The 12,728-nt window shown below is 37.7% G+C and overlaps 1 protein-coding gene across 1 annotated transcript; it reads right to left on the reverse strand.

The window, feature by feature from the left end:
* Positions 1 to 3,559: 3,559 nt before the first annotated feature.
* Positions 3,560 to 12,475, reverse strand: LOC123871521. Its single transcript, XM_045915365.1, has 5 exons — positions 12,428 to 12,475; positions 10,955 to 11,137; positions 6,432 to 6,551; positions 4,506 to 4,652; positions 3,560 to 3,991 (listed from the first exon to the last, which is right to left on the reverse strand). Exons 1-5 carry the CDS (start codon positions 12,473 to 12,475, stop codon positions 3,560 to 3,562), a joined length of 930 nt encoding a protein of 309 aa, XP_045771321.1.
* Between the last annotated feature and the right edge of the window lie 253 nt (positions 12,476 to 12,728).

Below are 12,728 nucleotides of genomic sequence, written 5' to 3' on the forward strand. Positions count from 1 at the left end.
CCTCAGCATTTTCCATTTTATATAAAAAACGACGCCTTTTTTAGGGTTCCGTAACCAAAGAATAAAACGGGACCCTATTAATGTCATTATACTCTGTATCCGCGAGTCACAGGTCGACAAAATGAGTTACAAACCTGAAATATTGGTATTCGGTGTAGAACGTTGACTCAAAACCGAATATTGAATTAAAAATTCAATTATGTTAATTATTTTGCAGTGGGGCACCAAACACCAAAATTTCAGTTTTGACAGTCTTTCCTCTACGAGCTAGAGATACGCAGACAGACAGACAGCGCAGAGACATTAATAGGACTCTGTTTTATCCTTTGGGTCCGGAACTCTAAAACCCCCGAAATTCTCGAATATCAGCATTTATAGTTAAAAATTTTGTTGGAACGAAAATTAATTGCCAGCATCGAGTTTCCTATAGCACTTTAAAAGCGAAAATTTGAAATAGGTATCATAAATAATCATTTTGTCTTGAATTATGATTCTGACTAGGTAACAAATCGTTGTTAACATCACTTTATTTATATTTTGTAAATGGGAGAGTGTGTTTGTGTGTGTTTGCTGAAAGTGTGTTAAGGACGTGAATAGTGACATAGGCTATTTTTATCTCGAAAAATCTTAGCGTTTCCATACGATTTTTAAAAACCTTTCCATGCAGATGAAGTCACAGACATAAGCTAGTAATTCATAAATTATAGTTAAGTAATTGTTTTCAAAGCATATCTACGGAACCATATCTCATCCGAGTCACGATGCGCGCTTGGCAGATTATAAAAATTTTCACGAAATATTTTGAAGAGCTTTCACTTATTTTTAGTTAAAGCATCCTTTTACCGTGAGCTTTTATACGGTTCATTCGAATGGAAATTATTTCGCAAATATTATGATTCCTTGCTCACGTAAGAGCTTGTAAAAATGAAAATCACTACTATAATTATAAACTAGCCGACGCCAGCGACTTCGTTTGCGTGGATTTCTTGTGGGTGGTCTTTTTTTTTTAAATTCCATCTGTCTCTCTTTTGGGAACTCTTTGATTTTTGAAACGCTTTGAATTGAAACGCATAGTATAATATTAACTATCAACGCTTGAATGTCAGGTGTACTGACCTATTCTCTCCAAATAAGCGTAAAAGGTTCTAGGAAACTACGACAATCGGTAGAGGTTTAAACTTTCGACCTTTCGGATCGCAATCTCTTTTACCGTTGAGACCTTTTAGGGTCGCAAGCTCTTTAGATAGTAGATACTTACTTAAGTACCTGTTTCGTACAGTGAATATTTTCTATAAGTACTTATCTCTAGTAAATTTCTATCATCATCGGCCTGTGGACGTCTACTGTTGGACATAGGCCTCCCTAAAGAGCGCCACCAGCTCCTTCCCTACCCACCCGCCTTCGTGCTGGAGGGCGTCCCACACTACGCTTGCTTGTACGCGTTCCAGCTCCAACGGCCATCGCATCTACGCCAGGCATGGCCTGCCAACTGCCACTTCAGCTTGCTAATAGTTTGGGCTATGGGCTAATAAATTTCTATAGGTATCTTTATTAATATCATGAAATTGCGTATTCTTGTATGTACATGCGTCACAATTGAAATATCGGTGAAGTGCGAGTTGGACTCGCATACGAAGGGTTTCGTACAAGAAATAAAACTTTTTTTTTCATTTGTAAAAAAAAAATCTATTTCTATCTAACTATGAAAAGGACCCTGGATGGGTTCGAAACTAGTCGGCCTTATATCGACTAAATACGTGAGTAAATCAGGTACATTCTATACTTATATACTTAATCAATTTGCGTTATAACTTAGCTTAAACCACTTACTCACCTATTTTAGACCAGCAAAGCCTTTAATCTCGGAACAGTGCAATTTGAGCTGAGTTTTTCACGTGTATAATTGGCGCAGAGCCAGCGCACTTACAGGATTAGGCTTTTAGTTGGACGAGGAGTTTCCGCCGCGTCCAGCCACCACTGCGGTTTGGCGGTGTTAACACTTCTTTGTATAATCTACAAATTATGTTAGACAAGCTGTAGGCTATCTCTCCAAAGTATTGGCCGTTTTTAGGGTTCCGTACCACAAAAGAAAATAAGGAACACTTATAGGATCACTTCATTGTCTGTCTGTCTGTCGTGTCTGTCAAGAAAACCTATAGGGTACTTACCAATGACATAGAATCAAAATTTCGAAAATAGACTGTTTGGTAGGTAGGTTAGTAGCCTGCTACTCGTAGGTCTTTATAGCACAAGTAAAGGAAAAAATCCGAAAACCGTGAATTAGTCATGGTTACACTATAAAAAAACAATTAAATTGAGTTAATAGTTTACTAAATCACATGTAGAGGGCCCTGTCCATCATTAATTTGCAGTCTTGCACATAAAAGTGTTATATCTTGTATAATGGTACGGAACCATTCGTGTGCGAGTTCGACTCGCACTTGAACTTTTTTAGTTAAACTTAAGGAAGTCTGCTCCATTTGTACACTGTCTGTCTGTCACAGACACAAAGTGTCGTCATCATCTTCATCAACTCATCGCCAGCTCACTTCTAAGGACGTGTCTCCTTTCAGAATGAGAAGGATTTGGTTAGTCCACTACGCTGGCCAATTGCAGATTGGCCGACTTCACACTCCTTTGAGAATATTATGAAAAACTCTCACGTATGCAGGTTTTTGATATTTGCTTAAAACGCACATACACCGGAAAGTTAGAGGTGCGTGCTCGGGATCAAACCTTTGACCTTCCGAATAGGTTTGGTCTTAACCATTGGGCTATTAAGGCTAAAAAAATGTACTCCTATTTAAATAATCTGTCTATTTAAATAAGTAATTGTTTAGATAACTTTAATGTATTCTACTAGTAGGTACAAAAATAATAATAATATGCACTAGTTGGTATCTAATTTATGGACACGTGTAACCTTATTTACTAGTCAAATACATTTCGCAAAGATTACATTACTATATTTTTTGCATTTTTTCACTTGTTGGATAGTATCAGGCGTTACGAGATAATATACGAGAAGTTTTAATTCGCTATGATCCACCTAACCAAACAAATATGTATTATAAAAACGTGCAGTATGCGATATGCACCACCTTTCCTCCCTCTATTGAAGAAGCAGGAATACATATCGCTAACACACACCACCACACCAATTCAATTCAATTCAATTTATTTATTTGCTGATACATCTATCTGATACATGATAAATCTTCTAGAAATCTCCTACACATCCTCAGGAAATGTTGACTCCACAATACAAAATTGCTCTTTTGCAATCATGTTTCGATATTAATGTTCATACACACATACATATTAAGATCATCATTCTCATTCTTTATCATGTTCATGTGTTTGCTTCCTAAAAAAGTTTATGTCATCACCATTCATCATCATCTCACCAGTCCACTAGAATACGAGTCTACCTACCCCCAAAATAAAAATTGTGTATTCAATTAAATTCACTACTCATATAATTTTGAAAAAGTGTGTCCTAAGTTTAGCACCTAATATTATTTATTTAAAAATTCATATTTAATTAATTCATACAAGTTTACCAAAACTCAAAAGAATTCTCAAACGAATTAGTAAATTCGTCATTCGCATTTGACGCTCCCTCATCTATGGTTTCATAATTCGTCAAATCGAATTTATCAGCCAAGAATGTATCAGCAGCATACGTCGTTGGTTTTTCAGTGGAGAAGAAGCGATCTACTTTATAAGTGACCGGTTCTGCTGTTGTTGTACTGAGCAAAGCTTCACTGATCTTCGCTTCTCTGCTTTTCTTCACGTCTTCTTCAGGACGGCAGAAGGTGTCCCAGAAATGCCAGCCGTGTGGGCAGATGAAAATTTGAGGGTATATGTTGCCGTGCCTTGAAATGCATACGTAGTAGTGGTTTGGGCTGCTATCCAAAACGCCGAATTGGCCAACTTTGGCGCAGTTTGGAACAGGTTTCTGGCTACATTGGCCGTGTTGAAGTTGGATCTGTAACAAGTATTTTGTTGAGGTTTCTGTTTTTTAATTGGGTTAAGTTGAAATCGTTAACCTAGCACATCAGATGCATACGTAGGCTTGAAACTACTTTATAAAGGAAATATATTTTATTCTTCTGGATCAGATTTAAGCAAACTTGATTTGGACACCATTACAAATCCTTTGTTATTATTTTTCGTGGAGAGATTTAAAGGAATCTGGCAAAGGAAGCACTTTTTTGCAATGCCATTTTTTCTGAGTGGAAATCATCTCGCGAGGGACGATGAGTTGTGACCCCAGGAAGAGATTCTAGCATTTTCATACGCATTTAAACCCGAAGCCTCCCCTTTCCTTATAAGACCCCAACTTATACTACGCGAAGAGGTCCAGGAGTATCACCAAATAAATCCTGCTTTGAAATTCCAGATATAACTTTATAAGCGGACCCAGTTTTATAGGTACCTATAGGAATCATGCTGGAATAAAAATTGACTTAATGACAAGTTATGCACTAAGTCCTCCTTACCGAACACTGAGCAGTTCTTGGATCATAGCCATAATGTCTTGGGCATAGCGCAGTTCTGTGGTCAGCTGGTCTGCCATCAGGGAAACCTTCCGGAGGCGAGCAGAGGTGGAACTTCCTGCAGTCATAAGCATCTGGGAATATGCCCACCTGAAAAGTAAACGGCTAAATTATTTGGGGTATTTCGGCTATACCTTGCACATACATTATCCGATTAAGATTTCAGGATTAAACTTTTTGACGACATTTTTTTTTAAATATATGAGCTTAAAATAAGAGTTTTTGGACTGTAAGTACTAAGTAATAAGCTAACTATTAAAAAACCGTGATAGCCTAGTGGTTAAGTCGTTCGTCTTTTATTTGGGAGGTCGGGGGTTAGATCCCAGGCAAGCATCTCTAACTTTTAGGAACTATGTTCGTTTTAAGCAATATCACTTGCTTTAACAGTGAAGGAAGGCCTGTTAGCTAACTCCAAAAAGTTAGAAGTGCTTGTCTAGGATCGAATCCCGAACCCCCGAAAAGGAAGCCAACGCCTTAACCATTAGGTCATAACCGCTTCATTCTATTTCACTTCTGACGAGAAATGCAGACCTTAGCTAATTACCTATTAATCACCAAGAAAATGCCACATGCCAAGTAAAAGATGCAGACATTTGCGTGTGTAATCTTAATTCCATCTAGTCTAAAACTAAAGGTCTCATTTGGACAAAGTTAGGACCGTGAAATGTGAAGGCTCTTAGTAAAATATGGGCTACGACAATCATAATGATACGGTTATCTAAAACTATAAATAAGTCATCGCTAATTGTTTCACTAGCTGACCCGCCCTAGTTTCGCATGAAACTTTCAGCTTTTATAAAATAACGAAGGTCTGGCACGTGCTGGCTCTTAGTCCATTAAGAAGCTTCGCTTAGTTTATAGTAACAGTAGATTATTCCTCCGACTGCTTTCGCGTGGACTGCATAAATTTCAACCCTCTATTTTACTCCCAAAGGGGTTGAATTTCTATAAAAAACTTTCTTAGCGGATGTCTACATCTACGAGATCTGCATGACCTAGGCCTATTCGTCCAGAAATTTGAGCTGTGCCTTGATAGATCTGTCAGTCAGTCAGCTTTTCTTTTTAACCCCCGGCCAAAAAAGAAGTGTGTTATAAGTTTGACGTGTGTATCTGTGTATCTGTCTGTGGCATTGTAGCTCCTAAACTAATGAACCGATTTTAATTTTTTTGTTTGAAAGGTGGCTTGATCGAGGGTGTTCTTTCTTAGCTATAATCCAAGAAAATCGGTTCAGCCGTTTGAAAGTTATCAGCTCTTTTCTAGTTACTGTAACCTTCACTTGTCGGGGGTGCTATAAATTTTTAATTTACACTTGTCACTTATATATTTAAAGATTTCTTATAAAATTTGTGATATTCTATCTATATCAATGGGCTAAGGAATAAATTTTTATTACATCATGGCTATTGCTTTCGCAGTATAATATTCTCCTTGACATTTTCTTTCTGTCGAGATCTTCTCACGTCTGATCGAAGATCATCGTTTCCTCGACGTAGATGCACCGATGCCTTTGTTTGTAAACAATACGATCACGAATTCCATGTTTGTACGTAGAGTCGTATACATTTAATGTAACCTAGGTCAACTTTAACCTTTTCAAGGGGCTTTCGACTTTGACTTTTGAAAGGCGAAAGTTTGTGTGTATGTCTGTGTGTATGTTTCCTTCACGCAAAAACTACTAAACGGGTTGGAATGGAGATAGCTAATACATTGACCCCGGGTGTTGCATGTTATACATTGCGGGCTTGAAAAATAATAATAAATCACTACAGCTACAAGTATAACGCAAGTGGTTATTGGTATTGGATTGTGTATAGATAGAATAATAATCGTGCTAAGTTTTCGCCGTTTTAATGACATCCTGTATATACCTGTTCACAGATATGACGGTATTTGTCGGTCGCAGCGTCGCATTCTGGCACAGCTTTCGAAGAGCATTGTTTCAGGTGGGCGTTGCAGGTTTGTCCGTCAGAACATTGCTGAAGAGGTACCTGAAAAATAATATGAAACTAGAATATGCCGGCGACTTCTTCCGCTTGAAAGTAGGTTTTTAAACATTCCAATCGAATTTCCATCAATTTTTCCGCATAAAAGTAGTCATATAATTATATGCCATACAGCACCTTTTACTTTTTAATTTGTTTTTAGCAGGGTCGTGTTTTTAGGACAGCCTTCCGTACCCGAAGGCTGTCCGTCCGTCTGTTCGTCCGTCTGTCTGCCAGTGGGCTGTATCTCGTGAAGGTATAGAGTTGAAATTTTCACAGAATGCGTATTTCTAGTGCTTCTATAAGGACAAGTAATAATTTTTTTAAAATAGCTGCGACGAAAATTTGAATTTGAAAGTAATATCGTGCAAAATGTCGAAAAAATACCCGAGTACGGAACCCTCGGTGCGCGGGTCTGACTCGCACTTAGCCAGTTTCATTTTAATTACGATTACTTGTTTGCTACGCCCTAATTATATCCGAGAGATAACGAAGTGTTCTTTTGATGCGACATGACATTGCTAAGTCTGGGAGATGTTTCCACGAGTGACACTAATAACAAAATTGTTTGGACTTGAGTTTTTAGTTAACAAGTGTAAATTAAAAATTTATAACACCCCCGACTATCCAAAGTATTTGAGTTTTCCAAAACATCATTTTCAAATAAATAATTATGTATTTAGGCAACGTCCATCTTGACAGCTTGACATTTGTCTATTGACATAATATTATGAACCTAACGGTTATCTAACCTTCTTTTCTACAAGAAAACTAGAAAAGAGCTGATAACTCTTAAACGGCTGAACCAATTTTTTTAGATTATAGCTAAGAACACTCTCGATCAAGCCACCTTTCAAACAAAAAAAACTAAATTAAAATCGGTTCATTCGTTTAGGCGCTACGATGCCACAGACAGATACACAGATACACAGATACAAAGATACACAGACACACAGATACACAGATACACACGTCAAACTTATAACACCCCTCTTTTTGGGTCGGGGGTTAAAAACATGTAGATAAAGCAGGTATTTTCTAAGTAACTAAAGTAAAATACTCTTTACACTGTACACCAAATTTACATAAAGAAATCTAACAAAATAGATTTTTATACAATAGGCGGCCTTATCGCTAGTAAAATACCATTTATTTATTTATTTGCAAAAATGCAGGTTACCATAGATTTTACAATTCACTTTAGTTAGTATCACTACACTTGCCATGTAATGGCATGAAAATATTTAAAAATAGCGATCTCTTCTAGCAATTTTAATGTTCAATGGCATCAATGGTTTTTATTGATTAATTCTTAGGGTTCCGTACCTCAAAAAGCAAAATGGAACCCTTATAGGATCACTTCGTTTTCTGTCTGTCTGTCCGTCCGTCCGTCCGTACATCCGTCGCGTCCGCCCGTCGTGTCTGTCAAGAAAACCTATAGGGTATTTCCCGTTGACCTAGAATCACGAAAATTGGTAGGTACGTGGGTCTTAACTCTTATAGCACAAAAATAAATCCGAAAATAGGGAATTTGTGGTTCCATCACAAATCAACCAAAAAATTGATTTACTAAATCACATATATGTAGAAAAAAACAGTTTTAGCTCCCTAGATACTACACTATGCGAAGAAGTAAACCTACAATACAATAACATCATCAATAACTTAAAAATAGCTAGCCAAAAAGTTAAATCTGTTAAGAAAAAAGAAAGAAAACTTTCTCATGAAACCAAAATTTTGATAGATGAGAGACAACAGTTGACTCGAAATACACCTGAGTACGCTTCAAAAGACAAAATAGTCAAAAGGTGTATACGAAAAGACATAAGAAACTCTAATACGAAAATAGTACAAACAGCTCTTGAAAAAAACACTTCCCTTAGGGCCGCCATTCAAGGTATACAGAATAACAAAACTTCTATCAACGCGTTAAAAGATCATAAAGGTTTAAAACAGACAAATAGGTCAAAGATTCTGCATATCAGTACCGAATTTTATAAATCTCTTTATTCCGACTTCAACCATAAATTAATCCCCGTAGATACTATAATAAATCACGATACAAGCTCGATGGACATTGAACCTATTTCAAACTGTGAAGTCCATCGTGCACTCTGTAGTATGAAATATGGTAGGGCCCCCGGAGAAGATGGAATTACTACAGAAGCACTAAGATTAGGTGAGACTGTATTACTTCCACATATAACAAAATTGTTTAATACTATTTTACATTCTGGTAATTTACCTGAACAATTTTGTCACTCAAATATCATTTTACTGCACAAAAAAGGTGACAAAACAGATGTAGGTAATTATCGTCCTATCAGCCTGATATCACATTTATATAAGACATTTATTAAAATAATAGAATATCGAATATCGGGACAGTTAGATAAAAACCAACCTGCTGAACAGGCTGGCTTCCGACGCGGCTTGTCTACCACTGATCATCTCCATACAATAAATCAATTAATTGAAAAACATTTAGAGTTCGACCTTCCACTTTATTTAGCATTCATAGATTACTCAAAGGCATTCGACAGTTTAAAACACTCCAAAATTTTTGAAGCTTTAAATAGCCAAGACATCCCATCCCAATACATTAAAATATTACAGCAAATATATCACAAAAGCACAGCATCCATCAAAATACATTCAACAGGGCCGACTTTCCACATTCAAAAAGGTGTCAAGCAAGGAGATCCACTCTCTCCCAAACTTTTTACTGCAGTTTTAGAGGAGGTGTTCAGGAAATTGGCAGTAAAATGGATGGGAAAGGGTATCGTCATCGGGGAAAAAAGGCTTTCTAACCTTCGGTTTGCAGACGATATAGTCCTTTTTGCTTCGTCAGCGTCCGAGTTGGGGGCTATGATTGCTGAGCTCAACGAGGTAAGCGTCGGGGTCGGACTTGAGATGAATATGTCAAAGACCAAGCTCATGACAAACAGCACAAAGCGTAGGCTAGAAGTAAAGGGTGCGGAGATTGAATATGTCCATGAATACATATACTTAGGCCAAATAGTCTCTTTTCAGGCGAGACAGGATAAAGAAGTTTCGAGACGCACCGAAAACGCCTGGAAGGGTTATTGGGCCATAAAAGATTTAATGAAGGGAAACCTTTCATTAAATCTAAAACGTAGACTCATGGATATGTGCATTCTTCCCATCCTCACATATGGTGCTCAAACTTGGTCTTTGACGGATCATCAAAAGTCCGCACTGAGAGTTTGCCAGCGAGCAATGGAGCGCAGCATCCTTGGAGTAAAGCTGACAGACCATGTTAAAAACAGCATACTGCGCTCCAAGACGCAGATAACGGATGTGGGAGACAAAGCTGCCAGACTAAAATGGAACTGGGCAGGACATGTTATGCGCATGTCCGATGAACTATGGGCAAAGACCACAACACAGTGGATGCCACAAAATTTTAAAAGACGTCGAGGCAGACCGAGGCGTCGCTGGCGAGACGAACTCGATGCCTACAGGTCGGCCTGGCCTCAAATTTCTATAAACAGAGACAGGTGGAAGAAAGAAGGGGAGGCCTTTGCCCAACATTGGGACAGTTCAGGCTAATAATAATAATAATAATAATATATGTAGATAGTACGTAGGCGCTGTTGTCATTAACTTGCTGTGTTGCATATAAAATATTAAAATATCCTGTGCGATGATACGGAACCCTTCATATAGCGAGTCCGACTCGCACTTGACCAGTTTTAGAAAAACACACGGAAAGCTATTTATGAGGTAAGCAAATAGGTATTTCCGTACCTTTCTCCATAAAAGTAAGTTATTGTTATTGATTCAATTACACTGTAAGCGTAGCTACATTACATCATCATTATCATCAGCCCATCGCTGGCCCACTACCCATCATGAGTCTCCTCTCAGAATGAGAAGAGTTTAGGCCCTAAACCACCACGCTGGTCAAATGCAGATTGGAAGAGTTCACACATCTTTGAGAACATATTATTAGAGAACTCTCAAGAATGCACCCTGATTTTTAAAAGGATTTTTATTCAAATAAACTTATGATTTTAAATCATCAAGTGAATTTACCACTGGTTTGGAATGTTCAGTAAGAAACTCAGCGGTTGCTCTTCAAATATCAATGGAACAGATGCATACCTTTAGCCATCCGATTGGCAACGGTAAGTATTCAAGTGACAGCATGACTATGACTATGACTATATATTATATACTTTGAATTGAATAAATGAGTTTTACTTTGACTTTGACAAGTCATACCAGACTCCGTACAAACACCTTCGATGCCTAATTATTTAAATAAACTATCAAATTCAAAACTTTTGAATCGTCACTTGTTCAGCATAATGCTTTTGCTACCGAGAAGAATCAGCAAGAAACTCGGCGGTTACTCTCCAAATATCAAAGGAATAGATACATACCTTTAGCCATCCGAATGGCAACGGTATACAAGTGACAGCGTGAGTGCAGTTCTGGCATGTCATGCCAGCCTCCGTGCAAACACCTTCGATGTCTAATTCCCCTTGACCAAGGGATTTGCCCAGGGGTACTGCTGCCATACGATTGCCAGACACAACGCCGCTTAGGTCGTATGAGGTAGATTGCTGTTGACAGAAAAAAGATTTATTTATATATAAACTAGTTTATAAAGCAACGACTAGATTCGCGGGCCGTGACTTCGTCCGCGTGGATTTAGGTTTTATTATATTATATTTAATAACGTTTTACCATCCATACTATACATACTGTTTATAATTAGAAATGTGAAAGTGTGTCTGTCTGCTTGTCTGTTAGCTGAAAGTTAATACAGGCTAGTTTGCATCCCAGGGAAGGACATACTCGTAAGCTAATTTTTGTCCCGGAAAATCAAAGTATTTTCACAAATTCTTACAAAACGTGGATGAAGTTGTGGGTATGATCTATTTGGTACAAAGATAGTTTGCTTCCCGGAGGTATAGGCTACTTTTAATCCCTGAAACCCAAAGAGTTCCTACGGATTTTTTTAAAAACTAGATCTACGCGGACGAAGTCGCGGGCATACCTAATCAGTAAATATATAAAACATCCCTCTGGCTCCTAGAAGTTGTTTTAGAAACGTAGCTAACGAATCGGAAATATAAAACCAGAAAAACGAAAGACATTGCGAAAGTATTCAATTTCATAACAGTTACGAAGACGCAGAAAAAGTTATCCTACTTATCATAAGTGCCAAAGTTTGATACTCCATCACGCCTAAACGGTTGAAAGGATTTGAGGAAAAGAACGAAAAAAGATGGATTTGTCCTGAAGCTTTTTTTCAGGGTTTCGCAGTTTAACAAAGAACAACAATAATTTCGCCATGTCCATCTGTCTTTACGTCACAGCCATTTTAGAAATAACTTAAAAAATATAAAGACAAAGTTTGTGTGTATATGTGTGTGTTGTATGTGTGTGTGTGTGTGTGTGTGTATGTTTGTTATTCCTTCACGCAAAAACTACTGGACGGATTGGGCTGAAATTTAGAATGGAGAAGATAGATTATACCCTGTATTAGCACATAGGCTACTTTTTATCCCGGAAAATCAGAGAGTTCCCACGGGATTTTAAAAAACCTACGTCCATGCAAACGAAGTCGCGGGCTTCCTCAAGTAACTTATAAGACCTAGCACAGTGTTGAAAGCTGAATAAGTAGTTTTTTAACATATTTTAAATTTCAAAAAATAGTACCAAAGTAGTACCAAAGTAACCGGCATGCGAAGCTGAAGTAACAATTTTATAAACCTCATATCCTTGATTGGTTTCCACGCGGCATCGTACCGGAATGCTGAATCGCTTGGCGGCACGACTTTGCCAGTGGTGGTAACCTCCCACCAGACCAGAAAATGTCCTATCTAGATAAGAGAAGAAATACTTACAATGCCATGGCATCCAAGAAGAAAAAATAATAAACTCTTAAGCCACATTTTACCAACTGTCTCACTTAAAAGTTAAGTTGAACTAAATTCGTCAGTAGGTATAAGTTAAGTACGTATTATTTTGGAGGTCTGCTCTCTAACCTGCGTTATCAATAACTCTAAACATTGATAACTACGTGATGTTATAGCTAAAATTATAAACTGAATTAATTTGAAATTACGAAAGTGTGTCCGTCTGTTTGCTAGCTCTTCACGGCCAATTAAATCAACCAATTTTGATGAAATTTGGTACCGAAATGAA

This window comes from Maniola jurtina, chromosome 14, assembly GCF_905333055.1.
Source record: "Maniola jurtina chromosome 14, ilManJurt1.1, whole genome shotgun sequence".
Lineage (NCBI taxonomy): Eukaryota > Metazoa > Arthropoda > Insecta > Lepidoptera > Nymphalidae > Maniola > Maniola jurtina.